This window comes from Pectinophora gossypiella, chromosome 13 (assembly GCF_024362695.1).
Source record: "Pectinophora gossypiella chromosome 13, ilPecGoss1.1, whole genome shotgun sequence".
Lineage (NCBI taxonomy): Eukaryota > Metazoa > Arthropoda > Insecta > Lepidoptera > Gelechiidae > Pectinophora > Pectinophora gossypiella.
In genome coordinates, this window is record NC_065416.1 from 563567 (window position 1) to 587461 (window position 23895).

Sequence of the window (23895 nt, forward strand, 5' to 3'; positions counted from 1 at the left end):
GACTGCACACTAAAAAGACCCACAAGAGTGATGATTAAATAATATGAAATGCGAAATGTGCTTGTGCTCGTAATCGATAGTTTAGAAAATAAACTAAATATAATTTATAAATAAATGTTGATGGAAAATATTGCTGGCGGCAACCTTTCGCTTATTGTCAACAGATGGCGTTACCGAATTATTTTTCGATAATTGTAAACAGATACAACGAATACCAATCCCGTTGGATTTTCGGAATAAAATCTATCCTATGACACTTCCGTGATCAAGACGAATCTAACGACGCCTCATACATCAAAATCCATCAAGCAGTTTAGGCTGAAGGAAGAAACTCCTTCGGCACTCGGGTAAAAAATATAACAGACTTCGGGATACAAAAAGCAATCCTAGCAGATTTCCTGCTGCCAACAAGTCGTCAATGCGACGGTGACAAATCATTCTGTCAGGGGTGATGTACTGACAACGCGGCAAATACACAGCTGATGTACGACTCGGTTGGATTACCAACGAAGCGATCAGCTGTTTGTATCGGGAACACGAAAGGGATACACCGAGCGAACCGTTTAACAGAATCTGAATTTAGTTTTTGAATAAATTAATAAATTCAATATTCTTTATTTGCATACTATAATGGTGTACTAGTTTGTAAGTTACATATCGTCACTGGAAAGGCAAAATTACGTAAGCGCCAAAATAGGTATTTTGGGTTTTTTATATATTCGGAATCAGCGTTTCATGCTGCGTCGATCTGTCTGGGTAGCATTGCGATACGAGCACTTTTTTGGCGCTTACGTAAATTTAAAAATAGTTGACTTTTTTCAATTCCAGTTTCTTAAACGACAAGATTTTGGTGTTTTTTTCGTGACTGGTGTATAAGTAATATTGTGTTCCTATATAATAACTACATATTAACTTTAAGTAAATTTGGCATTCTATAGTTAGAAAAGTATCATTTTATTACTAATTTTGGACTACTGAAAATAAAAGATAGACTATGTATAAGTCATTTTTCTTTACAGCTTTTAAAATAAGTAAGGCGTATAAGAAAAAAATGTCTTAGCATGTTTATGCAGTGAATGGCGAATAAGTAATTTTGACTTACAGTATTTAGAATAAGTAAGGCGTGTACGTAAATTTGCCTTCGCATTTTTATGCTGTTATTAAGCAAGTTTGTGGGCTAGCAGTAAGTTTCCCAGGAAGTTATTTTTTAACAATAGATCTAAAAGTAAAACTATTTTAGTATTGATTTTATAATTTATTAGCGACCCGCCCGGCTTCGCTCGGGTGCAATGCTGAGGAAAAATTAAATTATTTACGACATCACATTAAAATCCTCAAAAATAACAGTATTTCTACACTATTTATTGGGTGTTATTATACATACCTATAAACTTTCCTCTTGAATCACTCTATCAAAATCTGTTGCGTAATTTTAAAGATTTAAGCGTACATAGGGATATAGGGACAGAAAAAGCGACTTTGTTATACTTTTTAAGTTCTGTCGTTTGCATATTTAGCGCCAATTTTGAATTGAGAACTCAAAATTCAAATTTGTTGGAATTTCGAATATCAAAACAATTGAAAGCATTAGGATTAATGCAATTTTTTAGTCACAGCGTTCGTTTGAATCTGTCAGGTCACGTCCGAAAATGAATCTTACAAAGAAAAAAATTCTATAACTTTTGAAGAGGCCTACCTCGACTTCAGTGTTTCAAAGAGTTAAAATCTCTATTCCACGATGAAGTGCCATGTCTGCGGACCATCGAACGCTGGTATTTAGAATTCGAGCGTGGACATCCGCCTTCACTGAAGATAATATCGTTGCTGTGAGACAACTAATCCTCAAAAATCGTCATGTGACATACCGAGAATAGAGGCGTTATTAGGCATTTCAGGGACAACCATTTAAACGATATTGCATGAGGCACTTGGTGTGAGAAAACTAGTTTGCCGTTGCATCCCGCATTTTCTGACGATCATAAGGTAACCCGCGTCAGATGGTGTAAGAAAACTCTTCAGAGGTTCAACCGAGGAGACTCAAATCACGTGTACGACATCATCAGTGGTGACGAATCTTGGATTTATGCTATTCCTTATGCTATTATCCTGATTCCAAACAACAATCCACAGTTCCAAAACGAGTCAAAGCCGACTAAAGTGGTTCGCTCTCGAAGCACTTCAAAGAAGATGGTGGCTACCTTCGTGGAGAAAATCGGTCATGTTGCGACAATTGCACTTGAAGATCGTAGGACGGTTAATGCGGATTGGTATACCACAATTTGTTTACCACAAGTCATCGCCGAACTTCGAAAATCTAACCCAAAGCGACGCATGATGATGCGCAAGGGTGTAGGATGCTGCACCATGACAACGCAAGCTCACACGCCGCTCGTCAAACGATTATTTGAAGCAGGAAAACGTAGAAATTCTTGACCATCCTCCATACAGTCCTGACCTAAGCTCCAATGATTTCTTTACATTTCCTAAAATTAAAAAAGAAACTCTTCGCGGTCAAAGGTTCCAGTGCGGTGAAGAAGCGGCCAACACTTTCAAGTCAGCCATTTTGAACACCTCTACTTTGGAGTGGAATAAATGTTAAATAATACCTGGTTCGAGCGAATGGAAAAGTGTATTAAACTTCGTGTACTTTGAAAAACAATAAGGGGAATTATTGAGGAATTAGAAATTATTGAGGAATTAAAAAGACTTGACCCTTCCCGAGACTTGACTCGACTTAGAGCCACGTATGCTTGTCCTAATTCAAACAATTTTGAGCCCAAATATACTACTGCATGGTCGACTGTGCTGCCCTGCATATGTTATGTTACGTTAGTGGGCTCTGTTTTCCGCATTTAGACTCTAAGGTGGCCCATAATGCGTGTAATTGTTGACTACGTAAGCCAACCTATCTCCTTCCAGAAGCTCAGAAGCCTCCTGGGGATTTCACAGGCTTCGCGGAGCGACCCCATTCCTTTGAGGATTTTACCCGTTGTGCTGACACTCCCGTGCATTCCAGGATTACATGGGGGGCAGTCTCTTCTGCGTCCAGACAGCCTCTGCAAAGTGGGCTGTCCGTTATCCCTAAGTTAAATAGGTGCTTGTTGAGTGGGCAGTGACCCGTTATACTGCCCACTACTATTCGGAGGTCATTGCGGTTTAAGCGAAGCAGTCGGCGAGTGAATTGGATATCATAGGCATGATATCCTTCGACTGTCTGCATGTGGGCAGCTGTGCCCATCTGTCGTTGTGTAGTTGCTGGGTATGGTCCCGTACCCACGAGCGTAACTGACTGAAAGGTATCGGCAGGATTAGTTCGGGTCCATATACCCTGGTGTCTGATCCTCTTCTTGCCAGTTCGTCGGCGGCATCATTACCCAGCGATCCACTGTGCTGCCCTGCATATTATGGACGGTGGATGCCAATGACAAATTTAAGGGCAACATCCTTCTTTCAGTCATTTTGTAATATCGTCCATTTGAAATTTTGACATAATGACAGTATTCTACTTGTGTAGCTATTTCATTTGATACCCATATTGAGGGGGTTTGGAAAAATATGTAATCCCCCATTATGTACCGGCTGCCATCTTAGATTTATAATGGTTATTGATTTTATTATATTGTATTGACATCGGAATTAAAGGTGCGTACCAAATTTCAGATCAATCTGACAACAGGAAGGTACTTAAACTGCAATTTCTAATTTTGATACAAATATATACCGTACGGGTTTAGCTAAATAAAACCGTTTAACCCTTTCACGGACAGAGACCATGGGTCATTGGTGGTTCATAATAGGTAGTATGACACCTTGGAATCGGAACGTCCGTATACGTTCTGTCTTTGAAAGTGTTAAAAAGAAACTTTTACAAACAGATAACGGGTTGTACGCTATTATTTATATTTTATGAAACTTTATTTCTGGCACTTCAGTATTTTAATAGCTATTTTTATAAATCAATTGAAGTAATAAGTAATTTAAGGAGGTATTAAGAATAATTATTTGTCTCTTACGTCTTTTTACCCATGTAAGATATTACAAAAACTTACTTTAAAGAATCTTTGGTGTACTGACATAATCAATCGATCACTTTTTAGGCAATTTTCACATAATGAAAGCAGATGTGTAAAAGTCGTTACAGTAACTTTTACTCCACTAACATTACAGTATTATTATATTTAAAGAAATATTGTCGTTCTCGTATGCATTGTCGTAAGAGCTGTAAGTAATTTTGCTTCCAAATAATATTTTAACCAGATGGCGGTTAAGTAAATTTGCTTTACTGTAAACTGAAGTCATTTTTACGTAAGCGCCACTATATCCTAAAATAGCAATCCAACTGTTATGATATGTATTGCTGGACATAGACAATTAAAAAACAATGTAACCTTACTTTGACGTCATCTAAATTGGATAATTGGGTAAAAAGTTATGATAAAAAAACGAAAAAATGAAACTTCAAACGGCTTTTTCTCGAAATGGCCTTTTGGCGCTTACGTAATTTTGCCTTTCCAGTGACGATATTATTATGAGTTTCACATCACAGACTCTTTTGGGCACAACAAAAAAAAGTTTAAAAGAGAGAAGGAAGCTTTTCAAATATTAACATCAGTATCATTAAGGTATTCACTAACATTTATTAATTATAAGTTTTTTTGTTTTTTTAATAAAGATTTTGTCACTTTTTTCTTCTTTTAATATGTTAGGCAGTTTATTATAAATTTTGATGGACATCACATATGGGCTAGAAAAATGTAATTAGTTTCTAATAGGGGACGATCTTATTGCCATAAACCGGGCAGAAATCCAATTCTTATATTCTCCTAAAAAAATACTATGTCTGCCTCTGGATTTCGATGAGTCTATAAATTATGTCCATACATCATCTTCTCCCTAGCATTATCCCGTTTTTCACAGGGTCCGCTTGCCTAACCTGACGATTTGACAGGTCCGGTTTTTACAGAAGCGACAAAAATAAATAAAAATATTTAAAATATAAAAAATAATTATAATGCTATAAATTATGTATATAAAGGAGTTGAGGAGCTCGGTGGCGCAGCGGTTAACGCGCCCGGTCTGCGATTGTTGAAGTTAAGCAACTTTCGCAAAGGCCGGTCATAGGATGGGTGACCACTAAAAAAAAAGTTTTCATCACGAGCTCCTCCGTGCTTCGGAAGACACGTTAAGCCGTTGGTCCCGGCTGCATTAGCAGTCGTTAATAACCATCAATCCGCACTGAGCCCACGTGATGGTTTAAGGCCCGATCTCCCTATCCATCCATAGGGAAGGCCCGTGCCCCAGCAGTGGGGACGTTAAAGGGCTGATGATGATGATGATGTATATAAAGATTTCTATAATGATGTGACTACTAAGGACGGATTTATTTTTGTCCCTGGTTTAGGTCTTAGTGGAATAATTATTACTTTATGTAGAGTAATGGTAGATTAGGTCCGTTATTCGGTCGTGGTCTAACAACCTCCTTGATCTAGTGGTTTGAGCGTTACGCTCACGATCTTTGAGGTCCGGCTTCGATTGCTGATTGGGATGGTTGAAATGTTGAAATCACCTTATCACTCGTCTGTATTAAAATTATAACAAATACTTTGTTATAAAATATATAATAAAATTATAAAGTATACCTTTTTTATGACTTAATCATAGTAAGCTTACATGTTTACTGTTACTGTTCCACATGGAATTTGTTATTCATTATACTATGTTATGTTACGCGGGAAGCCGCTGGATGCGGGCAGCGCAGGACCGATCGTCGTGGAGATTCTTGGGGGAGGCCTATGCCCAGCAGTGGGCGTCGTACGGCTGATGATGATGATGTTATGTTAATAATCGCGTTCCACGCGGAAGTAGTCGCGGGCGGAAAGTTAGTTAATTATAATTGTATCTTGTTACTGGATCGTTCCACTCCGCGGCTGTGCCTGCGGTCATTTAAGTTTTGCTGAGCTCGATATTTTCAAGGGATAATTGGTATCGCCGTCGTTAGCCTTCGTCATCTTGTCAGCATCTGACAAGTTGATGGCTACTAGAAATGACTCCCTGATTGACGTACTATGTACATAGATCTCTATTAATATATTCTATCTGTGTATTTATTCAAATCAAATCAAATATACTATATTGCACAGAACTAAATTTCAACAATCAGACATAACACATGAGTACAGTACAATTTGGGCGGCCTTAATGCTCTAGTGCAATATTTTCCAGGCAACCGCTCTCTCTCTCTCTCTCTCTCTCTCTCTCTCTCTCTCTCTCTCTCTCTCTCTTACCAAACTAGGATGCGGGATGGTGCAGCAAGAAATAAATACGTAAAAATAAACTAAAGTGAAAATAATAAACACTCTATACGTAAATATATTAATAAAAATACTCAATATAATATAATTCTATATTCACTGTCAGTCCAAGGCCTTAAGCCTAATTGCAAACGATTACGAAAAAAATACAGTGGCAGTGATCATAAAAAAATAAAAAATACCCTGACACTAAATATTTGACTTTAAAAGAGACAAAATTCATAATTATTTACTTATGCTACCAGAATATTTATTTACTGGCGCCCCAGGGACTGCGAGCCGAGATGCTTAGTGAATACCTATTTAATTTGTGAATAATGCAGTAGCCAATTCAATTACGTTTTTCACAGCCGCCGTCAATAAATAAATATTTTAGTACGCATAAGGTGAGCATCCTCTTACTATAGACTACAATGCCACTACGTTTTATATAATGTTACAGGGTACAGACAATATGGGACATCAGGTGAATTGTGTGCATCAGTAACAATGGATTTGTCTTGAATAGCTGCGACTGGGCACTGCCGTTTGTCCTTATGATTGATTGAACCCATTATGTCAACTTGCAGGGGAAGCGTATAGCAGAAATGCCCGTTGCATTTGACCGCTATCTTACGGGACGGTAGGACAGTAGTGTGAATATAGTCCTAAGTAGAAACATACTATACTGGATTAGATGCGAATAAAATGCTTGTCTTCCCAGAAAAAAACCCGACTACGGAAAACTCGTGCTCTACAAAGTACTGTTACGGAAGTGGCTTTCGGGAGTCTGACTGAGTCCAAAAAGAAACGAATTTATTCACTATACACACAGTACAGCTTCTGCACAGAGCTTCGCAGTATAACTCCGTCACCGTCACTCGAACACAGCACTAAACCACTACACTAGCACTGCACTAACACTGCGTTTAACACTGCTTCACTTCCACTTCTTCCTCTTGCGATCTGTTTTAAAAACTGAACTGGCTCTCTTTGCTCTTCCCGCTTCTATTGTACCCTACGGTCTCGTACTGCTCTCGAATTGTCGACTCTTTTCTGGAATAATATCGGGTGGAAACTTCTAGTAAAGAAAAACAAGGACGATGCTTGCGGAGTTTGTTTATGCGATGTGTCACAGTGTCACAGAAGACAATACTTCTCTGGTTTTATCTCCAATACTGTTCTTTTAACAGCCTCCGTGGTCTAGTGGTAAGAGCGTTAGGCTCACGATCTGGAGGTCCGGGTTCGATTCCCGATGGGGACATTGTCGAAATCACTTTGTGAGACTGTCCTTTGTTTGGTAAGGACTTTTCAGGCTTGAATCACCTGATTGTCCGAAAAAGTAAGTTGATTTCGTGCTTCGGAGGGCACGTTAAGCCGTTGGTCCCGGCTATTAGCCGTAAAAACACCTCCACCAACCCGCATTGGAGCAGCGCGGTGGAGTATGCTCCATACCCTCTCCGGTTGATTGAGAGGAGGCCTGTGCCCAGCAGTGGGACGTATATAGGCTATTTATGTCACTGTTCTTTTGGAGATAGCCGTGTTCATATGCTAATCTGCCCTCAGATTTTTTTACCACGGCAAGCGACCACCGCTATCTTCTAACATCACGATTTCAGATTCGGATTTCAGAGAATAACCCTCCTTTCTTCTTCTCCGCAGTCGGCTAATAAAACACATACAATCTTCATCAACAACCGATAAATGCAACTATTGTAAGAGGTCTTGCCACGTAGAGACCTCTAGAGTCTAGAGATGTATTTAAGGTCAATCGGATTAGTTCAATATCTCATTTCACTAACAAATCAGAGCAACTATGTTAATTAGTATAATTCTAGGCGTTACTTACCTACTAATATATTTGTCTCTCATTAGAGCGCAATTAGGATAAGAGCATTAATTATTAGGGCTTTCATTCGATAGCTGCTAATTCTGCATTGCTAATTAATTATAAATACAAAATTTTTGCACAACAAGTATATTTTCTGCTCAGAAAAAATCTGTTTCAGGCAACTTTTGAGTAAAAGTCATCATTATCTCCCTAGCATTATTCACAGGGTCCGCCTACCTAACCTGAAGATTTGACAGGTCCGGTTTTTTACAAAAGCCCAATCCAGGTTAGGTCACGTACCTCCGAAAATGCATTTCTCGGGAGTGAAGAAAAAGCAAAAGTGACATAATAATTTAACATTTAGATTCGGTTACTTAGTTGTAAATCTATACCAAGAATTTACTTTCAAGCTAACTTGTTTAATAATGGCTTTAGGCGCCCAAACCCGTTATCTCGTAAATCGAACTTTTCCCGGCGTATAAATACCAACCTTTTTGAAAGCCTCCTAAAACCTTCAATTTAAGTCCTAACAACATCCCTGACCGATATTCTACGACATTATTTTGCCATAATTTTCCCGGGATAAAAAAATAAAACAGGGATTTCGGCGAATTACGTGCGGATTCAGCTTTTAAACAATGTTTGTTTTTTTTTTGCTCCTTCCTGTAGGTATATGTTAGAGAAATGCGTAGCGAATATAAAATTTGGCCTAATGAAAAGTCATTGCGAATGGGAAAATTATAAAAAATATTTTTTTCATCCAGTGTGAAATAGAAACTCATATTTATATAAAACCGAGAGACAAAAGAATTAAAAGAAAATAAAAATAATGTAAGGAAATGAGAAACTTCCATTTGAATAAAGAACGTATAATGTCATCCCATTGCGTAAATCTTGATGGTGAACATATTTATTTTAAAGCCTTTTTTTAAGACAATATCCATACTTACTTATATTATAAACAAAAAATCGTGCATCATTTTTATGTCATCTGCTCCCAACCCCTTTATAGAGGGGATGAAAATTTATATGGGACTTTTTGCAGTTTTCAAGGTAGGAAGCTAAAAATTAAAATTGAAAACCAGCCAAATACCTCCGAAATACCTTTCTCGGGAATATGTTTTCCTTCACCGCTGAACTCGTGATAATCATTTATGATCCAAACATGAATTCGAAAACAAATTCGGAAATCATTGATAAGCCTGTGGCCTCAAATACCGACCTCGTTGGTAATATTGAGTTAAATAACTCAATAGCCTGTAATGTTTGGTTAGGACATCACCTGCTTGTCCGAAAGTAAGATGATCCGTGCTTCGGAAGGCACGTTAAGCCGTTGGTCCCGGTTACTACTTACTGATGTAAGAAAGTAGTCGTTACATGAGCCATGTCTGGGGCCTTTGGCGGCTCAATAGTAACCCTGACACCAGGGTTGACGAGGTTGGTACTCCACCTCACAAACCCACACGATAGAAGAAGAAGAGAAGAATAACTCAAAAGCAGATGACGTAGAAACATTATATTATTGTTTGAGCAACAAGTAACAGTGCCAGTGAATATATTATGCTTATTGAAAGCCGAAGTTCGGGAACACGTCACTCGATGACAACATGAAGGATGAATCGACTTACGACGTGAGCAAACACATGGTTAGGACTAGAGCACACTCAATGACGTTGCTGTTTGGTTCTGTTCCCGTTTGGTTCAAAGAATCTATATGCTTCTATATTCTATTTTGCTTCTATTTTTATATGATTCTATATACATACATATATACATAAACTCACGCCCGTAATCCCCAATGGGGTGGGCAGAGCCACAAGTAATCAAACACAACTTGCAGCCACTGTTGATATGATGTCGTAAGCTGGATATGATGAACCTTATGGTGATAAGGGCCTATCGCCCATAACATTAGTCCATCATGTTAGAGGACAATCCCTCTGTCGGTTTTTACGACATGCCCGGGAAGACAAGCAGCTGAACGTGTTCTATGTTTTTTATTTTCTCCCAGAACAGCATCCCTGAGGGGACATATCACAAAAATCACTTTGTGATCCCTAGTCTGATTGTCCGAAAGTAAGATGGTCCGTGGAAGGCACGTTAAGCCGTTGATCCCGGTTACTACTTACTGATGCAAGTTAATCTTTACATGAGCCATGTCAGGGGCCTTTGGCGGTTCAATAGTAAACGGGACACGAGGGTTGATGAGATCGGTACGGTAATTGATCTTACAATCCCCACGAGAGAAGAAGCAGTCTGCCATAAATCTTCACAAAAACTATTTACTACGTGTGATCAGATCCTTAGATATGTTTGATCCTGTCTATATTGATATTGATTACAGATACCATTGTGTCTACAACTTTACATTATTGATGAAGCCTTCCAAAGTGCTCACTCACGTGTAAAGCTAAGGTAAAAATTATATAAAGGATAGACCAACATTCTGCCGTATCGTACGCACTGTAAAAGTACTCATCATCATCAGCCCATTAACGTCCCCACTGCTGGGGCACGGGCCTTCCCTATGGATGGATAGGGAGATCGGGCCTTAAACCATCACGCGGGCCCAGTGTGGATTGATGGCTATTAACGACTGCTAGTGCAGCCGGGACCAACGGCTTAACGTGCCTTCCGAAGCACGGAGGAGCTCAGGATGGAAACTTAAAAAACTTAAAACTTACTTAAAAAGTACTCATGTAACTTAAATTAAACTTATTATAATTACTTTTTTTTACGTTTGATGGGTTTGCTCTTAGCCCCAAACTTGCCCGAAGACATTGACGAGGCCTAAGATGGAGCGAGCTCGTCCAGAAGGTGCCTGTTCATCTGACTTTGAAAGCACCCGGGTTATATGCATTCGGAAATACAGAAGACGGCAGAGAATTCCAGTCCTTAGCAGTGCGCGTAATGAAGGACGATGCAAAGGGCTTTGTGGGAATACTTGGGATTACTATCACAGATTTCTATCATAAAATAGATAAGGTAAATTTTTCGTCATCAGATGAATTCAAAAAAAAATTCAAATTAACAAAACAAAAATTGACGTCATCTGGTCTATAATAGTAATTATAATTAGAGGTATATATAATAACAGAGTGCATGATACGGCAGAATTCAATAACATAATCAATAAATAGCCTATATAAAGTCCCACTACTGCGCACAGGCCTCCCCTGAATCAACTGTATACGAATCCTTTAATTGATAAAATGAACCATAATGGTAATTAAAGCACATAATAACGGGTTCTTACCGCGTTTAAATGGGGATATGAGACTCTCGATATTTCGACACTGTTGCAAGTGCCATGATCACGGGATGACTGATGAGATTGGAAGTCTCATATCCCCATTTAAACGTGGTAAGAACCCGTTATTATGTGATTTAATTATGATAATAACCGCGTAAACTTAAAACAATGTATAACCATAATGGTGTTAAGAAACACCCCTACACCTATATTGAATTCGAAAAAATAAATTAACAGGAAATATTGTCTTTAAAACTCAGATGAATCGTTTTAAACTGATTACTTGATATTTTAATTCAAATTTCTGCGATGAATATAAAACAAAGAACATTTTACATAATTACGTTAATTACCAAAAATAAAAACCTTTTTTGTGGCGAAATTCTATTTTGTTTGCTTCCGTTAATATTTCAGTTATGTTATACATAATTCCGTGGGTATAGGCTATTTGTAAATGGCAAAACAATTTCCATTTTTTTAAATTGAAGGTGCCTATTATTCACCTTAGTTAAAATGACGCATGATTCATCATCATTTCCATAGCGTTATTCCAATTTCCACAGGGTCTGCGTATCTAATCTGAAGATATGACAGGTCTACTCTTTTATCAGAAACAACTGCCTGTCTGCCCTTCCACCCCGCGAAGGAAAACTAGCCCAATACTAGGTTAGATCACGTACCTCCGAAACGCATTTCCTGGGAATGAGGATTTCCTCACGGTGTTATCGGAAGCCGAAACTACTCGTTGTCTATCCGCTTCGAAAGTTCAAGAGAACTATTCTCATTAATTAAGTCAATCTAGGTTACCCTGCATTTGAGCATAGTTGTAGGATGCTAAAGAATGACTTTTCAAGGTGTAATATCTGGTGATAGAATTAGAGTCATCATCATCATCATTGGCCTTATACGTCTGTTTCAGAAGATTTATGACGTCATTGCCTCGAAGAAATGCACTTTCTTTCATGGCTGTGCAAGCCAACCCTAGACCGGCAAACTCTACCACACACTCTGCAGGAGAAGTTTCCAACTGGTGGATTGTTGTTGTTGAATTTGAATAAATCTGTAATATATATGAAGTCTATCTTAAGTACTTATAATTGAGTTATTTCAAAAACCACCGAATGAAATTGCATGCGGTTTTCTTTTTAGCATGGCTCTAAGGCTAAGATAGGCTAAATTGTAAGTGGTTGAAGTATTTTATTTATGCCATTAACTACTGGGTTTGCTCAATACCATAAAGAGAAAAACATACTAGACTCATACCGTGTACAAAAAACAATACCAATGTGTTATTTGATCCCCTTACAAATTGAAAATAAGTAAGCCCCATCTGAGCTCTGTAGATTGGTTCATGCATTTTATATTAAAGAACTGGATGACTTTACTGTGGCAGGCTATTTCTGATTCTGACATTTTCTATCAGCTTCTGTCTATAGGAATGTTATATCACTACGGTTAAGTTATTAATTTTTAATATGTTGTGCCGCATCAGAGTTCTAACGTTAATCAATATATACAGCGTGTTAGTGACATCGTAACGAAAACTTTAAGGGATGATTCAGACTATGATTCTGAGTTGAAATCAAGTGGAATTTCCTGTCGCAAAAGTATAACTGAAAATAATTTAAAGAAATCATGAATTTTCCGATAGGAAATTCCACTTGATATCAACTCAGAATCATAGTTTGAACCATCTTAGTATTCGTTACGTTGTCACTAACACCTATACCTACTTATATGGCTATACTGTATGTATTTATTTATTTATTATTTATTGAGTACAACTACATCATATATATAAAACATCATCATCATCATCATCATCATCATCATCATCATTAACAGCCTATATATGTCCCACTGCTGGGCACAGGCCTCCCCTCAATCAACCGGAGGGGGTATGGAGCATACTCCACCACGCTGCTCCAATGCGGGTTGGTGGAGGTGTTTTTACGGCTAATAGCCGGGACCAACGGCTTAACGTGCCCTCCGAAGCACGGAATCAACTTACTTTTTCGGACAATCAGGTGATTCAAGCCTGAAAAGTCCTTACCAAACAAAGGACAGTCTCACAAAGTGATTTCGACAATGTCCCCATCGGGAATCGAACCCGGACCTCCAGATCGTGAGCCTAACGCTCTAACCACTAGACCACGGAGGCTGTCATATATATAAAAAACATTCACAAGTAATACAATTACTAAAATTAAGACTTATATATATGACAATTACAGTGTACATAGCATCTACAAATTACCTAGTAATAAAATTAACACAGCAGTCTCTACTTATTTAAATATGAATAAAATATGAAAGTAAAGTAGAATAAAAAAAAATATGAACTTATTAATTTACTAATTACTTACTAGATAGTTTAGAATTTGGACTTAAGTATTTCAGGACATTTCTACTTGTACGGAGTATAAGTAACATCGTAACGAATACTCAGAGGGATGATACAACTCATTATTCTTAGTTAATATTAAGTGAAATTTTCCCTTGCAAAAGTATAGAATTGAAAATAATTAAATAAAACTAAAAACAATCATGAATTTTGAGACGATTCCACTTGATATTAACTCAGAATCATGGTTTGAATCATGCCCCTGAGTATTCGTTACGATGTCACTAACACCCTGTTTAAAATACTGTAGGCTGATCAAGAGTGAGTACTCAACATACCTACTGCTAAATAGCTGATGAAAATTGAAGAAGCGAAAATGGTGTGTGTCTTAGTAAGCGTAACTCCGAAGTCTCAGCTTACCCCAAAAGCAAAATAGGCGTGATCTTGTCAAAACTTTTTGTTGTAATTTACAATAAGAACACTTTTTGTTAATATATTAACTTATGTCTGTACTAACTCCGTGTTCCAGATGTTTGAGCATTGGGCTCATAATCCGGAGGTCCCAGGAAATCCCGGTGGGGACACATCACGAAAATCACTTTGTGATCCGTAGTCTGGTTATGGGACATTACAGGCTGATCACCGGATTGCCCGAAAGAAAGATGATTACATGAGTCATGTCAGGGGCCTATGGCGGCTCAGTAATAACCCTGACACGAGGGTTGATGGGGTTGGTAATTCACCTCACAATTCACCCGATAGAAGAAGAATGTAGAAATAAAATAAATTATAAATGTGATATTTTATATTCGTAGTTTGTTGATTGAACAATAAAATAACCCTTGTATCAACAAGGCGCTGAGAGTATGAAAAAGCCGCATTCAGCAACATACATACTGAGAAGGTATTATTGATATTTGAATTTCATATATTTTCGACATGAAGCGCTTATAAAATATTGCTTTTTTTAGATGAAGTGCTCTGTATTAAAACCCTTCGATCACAAAAACGATACGAAACGCTGAGGGTATACTCGAATTTATTATAAACTAGCGACCGCCCGCGACTTCGTCCGCGTGGATTTCGGTTTCTGCGGTGAGAAATGCCGATTTTTTAAAAATGGAGATGGAAAATGGTGGGCTAAAATGTTATTGTAGATTTGCCGCAGATGGCATTAACTACTTGGCCGGACAAATGGGGAGCGCTGAAGGCTCTCACCCGGTACAACGTTTAAGACAACAGGCCTGAGGGTGCCCAGTTGGGCGCGAACCTCGGTTCAGGGCGTCGTCTGAGAGGAAAAATATTTCAAAGAATTAATCGACCCTAGTGGGTCGATAGCGATAACTAAAAATACCAAATATCAACATAATTCTCAATCTACAAGCAGTAAATGTGAAAAAAAAAAAATTTAATGCGATTATGGAATAACTGATTAATCGATTATACATTTACAGAAAAAAAACCTTTGCACTAGGTAGTTAACTCAAAGTAGGTGATCAAATGCACCATACATACCTACAATAAACGATTGTGTTATATTAATAAATAAAATATCAATCACATAGTAAAAATCTTATTTAATAATTAATTTCATATCGATTATCGTTTTTATATCGTTTAAAATTAGTACAGACTCTAAATTTAATTAATAATAAAAAATACGTATATAGATCACTACACAGCCCTAATCATAGAGGCCTGGTTTGTAGGACCATTTAAGATAAACATTTCCATCATATTATACATTACATAATGTGTAAGGGTTTTGTCAGCGCACGCCAGAATTGCTCGCAGATGATAGATTTTTTCTACTTACTCGACACTTATCGTCACGTTTTTGTCGATTCACACAATATATTTATAAATTGTAGCCTATGTGTTATTCTGATGTATAAGCTACAGGGATTATCTTAAAATGCATAAATGGTTTTGTCATAATTTTAATTATCATAATCCTTTTCGCATAACGTTTTTAAGCATAATAGTACTTTCCCATAATATCATCTAAGAATACTGGTTTGTTAGGTAAAACTTATTTTTAGACTAATATTTGTTGGCCACCCCTACGCTGCCATGATGTTTATCTTACACACGAAAAGTATACTGAATGATCACCAACTCATCATCATGAAATAGAGTCAAAAAATATAAAAGTCACAATCATGAACCAAATGCAGCCAAGGATAAAGTTAGTTTCGGAAATGTTCAAAGTTGTGCCAAAACTTTTCTTATTCGGAGTATAGTTTTATGCTTATAATACTTATGCTTATATGTCATTATTGTCATTAATTATTATGCTTATGAGTTTCAAAATTATGCTTAAAAAATTTATGACAAATTAATAGTATGCGTAACTAATAATAGGACAAGTAACATTATGCCATGGTAAATTATTACATAAAAAAATATGCGTAAAAATAGAGAACCTAAGCTACATTATTGTAAAGTTTCATTAAAATCCATTCAGTAGTTTTTGCGTGAAAGAGTAAAAAACATCCAAACATCCATACTCACAAACTTTAACATTTATAATATTAGTAAGATATCATACTCGTAGTACCCCCAAAGGGGTTGGCAAAGGAGTATTGTATAGTATATACACCTATCCCTCGCCAGCTATGTTTAAGTTTCACAGGCACAGATCCTGGATACCAAATTATAAATTATCTACACTGATTATCTATAATCCAAACGTGGACTCAAATTAATACGTGCTAGTACTCGTATCTTTTGTCATTTGTCCGGCCAAACAGTGAATGCGACAAACCTACAAAAAGTCACGTCAAAAAAGTTTAATATTTTATAATAGTTTATATTATCTTGTATTATAGTGTATTTTATATCATCTTGATTTTAGTTTATTTGGGAAACAAACAGTTTTGTTTTATAACAGATTTAAATAAGTACATATTGGTGCGAATTCCTGCAGACGCCATCTAATTTTATTTTAAGTTATACCTGTCATTTTCTTATCCGCCGAAAAAAAAGGGACAGGTAATCGACAGGCATAAAATTTATGGAATATACGTCAATTTTAAGCAGAAATCTAAAACAACCGTCTAAACATTTTACATCGGCCAATAACCCGACAAATTAAGTTGACAGCACACGTCAAACGTTTTGCATACCAGCGAGATAACTTTATGATTCGTTCGGGTTATTCATTCATTCACTCATTCTTCCTAAAATTAAGAGCTGTCAATCATCCGTCCCTTTCCTTTTCGGCGGATAAGAAAATGACAGGTATACCTTAAAGTTAATGCAACCTCTTTGGAATTATACTATTTGTAATATTAAAAACTAAACAGTCAATAAATAAATGTCATAAATACTTACCGTATAGCAAAAGCAAAGGCCATGACAGCATCGGAGACGAACTGCAATTGCCTTTCAAACTCGGTGTTGTTGTCTGTGAGCCGCTCATATCCTGAGCACAGTCTCTCGTATTGCGTGTTGTATGGGGTGCGCGGGCTGCCTGGGTAACGGCATTGGAAGTGGTCTTCCCAGAACTCTGTGGAGGAAACATTCTGGTGGTTAAAGTGATAACGTAACATAAACAAACGCAAATTATTTTAATCTCAACTGTATAATTAGAATAGAATAGAATAGAATAGAATAGAATAGAAATAGTTTAAATTAAAGGAGATCATCGGCTCTCCATACTTTGGCCAGCCCAAATTTGAAAGTGCCGGCCAGAGAAAAAAAATGTGTCGAACCTTTCGAGTAGATTGCTCTGATCATTTTTTACTATGACACCAAACGTGTATGACCATTAGTTTGGCTTTAATTGGATTTTAAAAATCACGATTTTTCATACATTTTGTAAAAAAAAATATTATGTCCGTTTGGAAAAAGGGGATACAGGCGTATTACAAAGGACCGTTAGAACTTTTATTAGTATGGTGCTAAACTTCTATGACCATTATTTTGACGTTTATTGGACTTTCCGTTTTGGTTAATATGTTAAAATGCCGGCAATCGAAAAGAATACGTCGAATCCGTCTAATAGTTGCTTCTCAATATTTTTTAATATGACACCAAACATCTATGACCATTATTTTGACTTTTATTGGAATTTAAGTTTTAGTTCAAATGTGAAAAGTGCCGACCAGCAAAAATACCATGTAGACAGCATCGAGTAGATGCCTATTAGCATTTTTTTCTATAGCACCAAACGTGTACGATCATTAGTTTGGCTTTTATTTTATTTTGAAAATCTTGATTTCTTATTTATTTTGTTTAAAAATAAAGTGCTTTGGGCAAAAATTGCGATACGGCGGTTTACAAAGGACCTTTAATACAACTTTGAACATTTAATAATCTGGCGCAAAACATTTTTGACCATTATTTTGACTTTGGCTTTTATTGGACTTTTTAAAATCTTTATTTTTTTATACATTTTAACAATGACAACAAGCAGAGCTTTCCCAATGACTAGTTATTAGTCAGATAAATACTTTGTGTTTTTGTTTTGTGTGTTGATAGATGAACTTCTATATTAATACCATCTGATTTTAGATATGACGTTGGCTGTAGTTTTTGCATTCCACTCAACGTTACGGCCTAAGTTTAGGTTGAATTATTATGACCGTAGATGGTTACCACCCTCCAAAGATACGCTTGCCATCTAGTGACGAAACTCGTATTTTGGCATGACGTCTGAAGTAGCTGTAAGGGAAGACAGGAGTCGGGCAGTTGTACTTTGCATGTACGCCGATCACAATGTCCTGGTGCTACTTGGCCGGTAACGTAGTACCTCTATCACCCCACTGTATTTTCCTTGTATACACACTTTTCTTAAAAAAGTAGCATCTAAAGCGTAAACTCAAACCTATTTTTAATTTATAAAAATGTGTCAAAAAGACGACTATATTACGCCTTTAGCGAGATAGTTCCATTATCACCAGATAAAACTTTTTTCGCCAAAGTGTAGGTATCTATGAAAACACCAGATTTTTGAAAAATCGAATCAAGTTCAGAATAGTGGTCATAGACGTTTAATTCCATAGTAATAAACATTTTGACGATCCTTTACACAACGTGCCGTTATATTATATTTTTTTACAAAATGATTTAAAAATCAAGTTTTTTTTTTAATCTAACAAAAGCCAAACTAATGGTCATACACATTTTTGTCATAGTGAATAATGTTTACAGGTATCTTCTCGATAGCTTTGACATGTGTTTTTTGCTGACCGGCACTTTTCACACAGAAACTATAACGTAAAGTCCAACAAAAGTCAAAATAATGGTCATAGACGTTTGGTGCCATAATAATAAATGGTCAAACGGATAAGTTATAACGGATTATACCAATATTGTTTCTTGACCAGCACTTCACATTTTCACCAAAAATGTATGAAAATTCATGTTTTTTTAATTCGAATAAAACCGAAAATATTGACCCTACAGCTTTGGTGCCATAGTAATAAATGGTCAGACGGATAAGTTCTAAGGATATATACCATTATTGTTACTTGGCCGGCACTTTACATTTTGACCAAAAATGTATGAAAAATACAGTTTTTTTAATTCGAATAAAACCGAAGATATTGACCCTACAGCTTTGGTGCCATAGTAATAAATGCTCAGACGGATAAGTTCTAAGGATATATACCATTATTGTTACTTGGCCGGCACTTTACATTTTGACCAAAAATGTATGAAAAATTCAGTTTTTTGAATTCGAATAAAACCGAAGATATTGACCCTACAGCTTTGGTGCCATAGTAATAAATGCTCAGGTGAATAAGATCTAACGGAATATAGCAAAATTATTTTTTGGCCGGCACTTTGACTTCTGGGCCGAAATCCGATGATCTCCTTTAAATAAAATAACAAATAAAATAAAAATAAAATAAAAAAGTTTATTATAAAAGGGAGCCACACATAAAGAAAAAACAATAACAAAAAAACTCTACTAAACAAATTATTATTATTATGTTTATTTTTATTATTATGATTAGCTAAGTGAGAAATGTTAGTACTGTGTGTGTGATTAGTTTAAAGAAACTTAGAAATTATGTTAACCCTAGAATTATTGATAATGTTTAGAATTTGAGAGTTGTATAAGCGGCCAAAGTTACAAAATATGTGTTTTAACTGATGCTTAAAATCATTGATGTATTATAAATATGTTACTATATTGCCTAAAATAGATTGTACCTAGCCTTTTCTTCACTATTCTTTACCATTTATCAAAGCACAAAGCCAAAGTTGTTCCGAAGCGGACCACAGTTGACGACCAAATGTGTTTTAGATCTGTTCAGAACACTTGAACGGGTTTATGTTAAACATAGTTTGATGGAGCCTTGCAAGTTCGAACTTTGTCCAGTCAAGACAAAATACTTGCAAGAGGGAAGTACTTCGTCTTCTTGTTCTGTCTTGTCACCTGGGGCCTGTTTAATAAAACTTGCAATTGTAAATCACAATGACAATTTGATGTACATTGCGGAGTGCGTGATCACGAATATTTTGCAGTTTCATATTAGCTACGTAATGAACACCAAATTGTCGTTGTTATTTACAATTGTGGTTTTGTGTAACTTGTCATCGTCCCACAACTGGGGGCCTAATTTTTCAATCTTTCGCCTTCGACTCGCGTGCGAATATGTACCCTGTCTCATCTTGCAAATGACAAGTTCTGATATGCTATGTGAAATGGTATGTATAATTATGATTACATATTTTTGTGTATGTTTTTTTTTACTTCTGAACTAACACTTGGTCACGCAACAGTCAACAACATATTATATAAACTAAACAACCACTAACGACCACAGAGGATGTTGATTTTGTTGAACAAACAACACTAATAGCAAATAAGAAGCTAATTAGTAGGCACCTGCTCTATTGACTCTAGTAATGTGTATTTCAAAATCTGCATTAAGTTAGGTTATATGTGTAGCTACCCATTTTTTATACATTCATCAGATCATCCCTATTTCCCGGAGAAACGCTGGAAGAGGAAGGTCTAGGAGTACATACCGTGATCAGAACCTGGATGCTTTGTAAAAAGGTCAGATCAAGAGTACTCTAAACTGGCGAGGATACATGGAGTCTTTGACTATAGCGGAAGAAGCAAAGGAATGTGTCAGGATCGTAGAAAGTGGAATTCCTTGGTCTCTGCCTACCCCAGCGGAAAATTGGCGCTATTTATTTATTGAGGTTATCAATAGCATATCCATAATATAAAGAAAAGTTACATAAAATGTTTAAAGCACATAATAACGGGTTCTTACCGCGTTTAATTATGATAATAACCGCGTAAACTTAAAACAATGAATTATTTAAAAGTGTTTGGTAACAACAAATGTTCAGAACCTCTGCGATACAGGGTTTCCCTAGTGCGGGGTCCGCCAGTAATGTATACATGTTTAAGTTTTTTGATAAATAAACATATTCTATTCTATTCTATTCAGTTACAAACGATTATGATAATTGACAGTGAAAGTGGTAAAAATATACCTATACATGTCACCTTATGTCAATCATATCCATTTCTGTCATAATTTTAATTTTTTTTTTCTATTCTAATCTGTTCTAATCGTATAAAACTTGGCTAAGGACCCTGATCTTATATCTGATTACAGTTATATTTTAGTTAGTACTATATTGACTAGTACTAGAATGTGAAGTGAGAGTGTTTAGATAATAAACTAAATTGTTAGGAATAAGCTAATGTGTCACGGAGGGCGAAAAAAAGTATGATCTATCTTATTTTCTTGTCTCACAATAGTCACAAAGTATATTTATAACACATTGGAAACAATATATTATAGCTGTAAAGTGAAAACAGGGCGAAATAACACTAACAGGGTCAATTCAAAGCTCAATTTTACTTTGATATATTATCCGCATTTGACAAACTGACACCCCTTTTACACGAGTAACAAGCATCAGATGCGCGAAAAACTCACATGTATTGTAGGTATATCAATATTATATAGAGGAAAAAAATGTTATTTATTTTATGTGAGTTATTGTAGATTTTCCGCAAGTGGCGTTAACTTCACCAGATAAATGAGGAGCACTAGGCTCTCACCCGAAGAAGATTTGCACCTTTGTATTGAATAAACTGAAAAACTACTGAAAGGATTTCAAAAATTCTTCTCTTTCTCTTTCTTCTTTATCTTTAAAATGGTATATTATTCCTGAATAACTTAGACTACACTTTATTACTAGAAAAGTGAGGGGAAGTGTACAACATAGTTATAAATGTCTTTAATCTCACGTGCTACGAAAAGTAGTAACAAGTTGATACGACATTAGGACAGGAAAAAAATATAAGTTATAGTTCTTTTAAAAAATCCAACTAACAAAATTCATGATTTTTACTTACGCTTTGACGATAGAAAAAATCCACTTGATATAAATTCAGAATCATGAGCTGAATCATCCCCTTCAGTATTCAGTACGGTGTCATTATCACACTGTATGTACGTTCAGCGGTTTTAAATTCAAATTATTAAATAACTTTATTCAGTTGGTAAAACAGTTACACTTTTAATCGTCATTTTATACAATATAACGAACGTCCCATCCGCCTAACTACTGCAGCTTCTCACAACTTGTTTAAACGTGAAAATGCATTAGACATATAGAGTTGAAATCGCAACTATAAGTAATATTGGTGTAGTATAGACTATGCCGATATTGAAACGAAGTAATAACAATGTTTCAAACTCTGTGAATTCTCAATTAGCTAAAAGGCTATTATCATATTGTGAAAGCCAAAGAGTTTAATACAATTAGAGGAGGATTACAGTGGTCATCTGAACAATTAGATAATGGAGTCATATATTGTTCAACCTACTTTTGAAACGCGCGATGTTTTGGTAGTGAATGATGGGTTACAAACGATACATACATAAGTAGGGTCACAAGTAATCAGAACATAACCATTACATTCATCTACATAATTAATTAATTGATTGATGATCCGTGCTTAAGAAGGCACGTTAAGCCGTTGGTCCCGGTTACTACTTACTGATGTAAGTAAGTAGTCGTTACATGAGCCATGTCAGGGGCCTTTGGTGGCTTAATAGTAACCCTGACACCAGGGTTGATGAGGTTGGTAATTCACCTTACAACCCACACGATAGAAGAAGAAGATTTAATTGATCTTAATGAATTCGCCAGAAGTTACCAATTATAAAATGGTACAGAAGTCAGAGGTACATCCAACGCAAATATAATATATTATAATAATATATATATATATATATATATATATATATATATATATATATGTCACCGTAAAATTGTAAATAACGTTAGATTATAATTTATCGAAGTGAAACCGTCAAATTGTGATACGAAACGCACCTCGCGTGCTATACCATAGAGTTACAAAACTATTAGAGTGAGCATAATGTTAATTTGGGATTCTCTTAAAATGCATAAATGTTTTTGTCATAATTTTAATTATCATAATCCTTTTTGCATAACGTTTTTTAGCATAATAGTTTTACTTTCCCATAATAACATCTAGGAATACTGGTTTGTTAGGTATAACTTATTTTTGGGATTAATAAATAGATATCCATTTTTCTTTTTTAGAATAATAGTGTTTTGTCATAATTTTTACAAGGCATAACAGTAGGTTAGGGTGCGGCGGGGGTGGCCCTTGGGCCACCCCTATGCCGCCAGCATGTTTATCTTACACACGAAAAGTATACTGAATGATACGTTTCAGATTTTTTAATTTTGATACATTTTTTCTTACCATGTGATGTCAGAATTATTTATTACTTACAAAATAATTAATAAATACGTACTTGATTTCACAATCTTGAAGAGCATTTATTTTATTTGACTGACACCTGTGTTTTATTCCTAACTCTATGGACACAGAACGGTCTACTGTAAGGCCGACCAATCAGGGACAGCCGTCGGACAGTTGACGATTTGACAATTGTGATTTAACAGTTTTACTTCGATAGATTATAATCTGACGAATAATAATACGTTAAATTGTAAGCAGTATATTACGTTTCACAATTTTTCGACAGTTCACAATCTCGCGAGATTATAATCTAACGTTATTTACAATTTTACGGTGACATATATATATATATATATATATATATATTAATATATATTTATATATATTAATATATAAAGAAAGTAACTACACTTCACCGAGCGTGTTGTTAGACCCACGTGATGGGTAGTG

General features: G+C 36.0%; 1 protein-coding gene across 1 annotated transcript in view; it reads right to left on the minus strand.

Annotated features, from left to right (window-relative positions):
* LOC126371695 (metabotropic glutamate receptor 2-like) overlaps positions 1-23895 on the minus strand; it is a 274917-nt gene that overhangs the window by 45355 nt on the left and 205667 nt on the right. The window contains exon 9 of the mRNA XM_050016996.1: positions 17055-17229. Within this exon, the coding sequence (XP_049872953.1) occupies positions 17055-17229 (175 nt within the window). The remainder of the gene's footprint in view (positions 1-17054; positions 17230-23895) is intronic.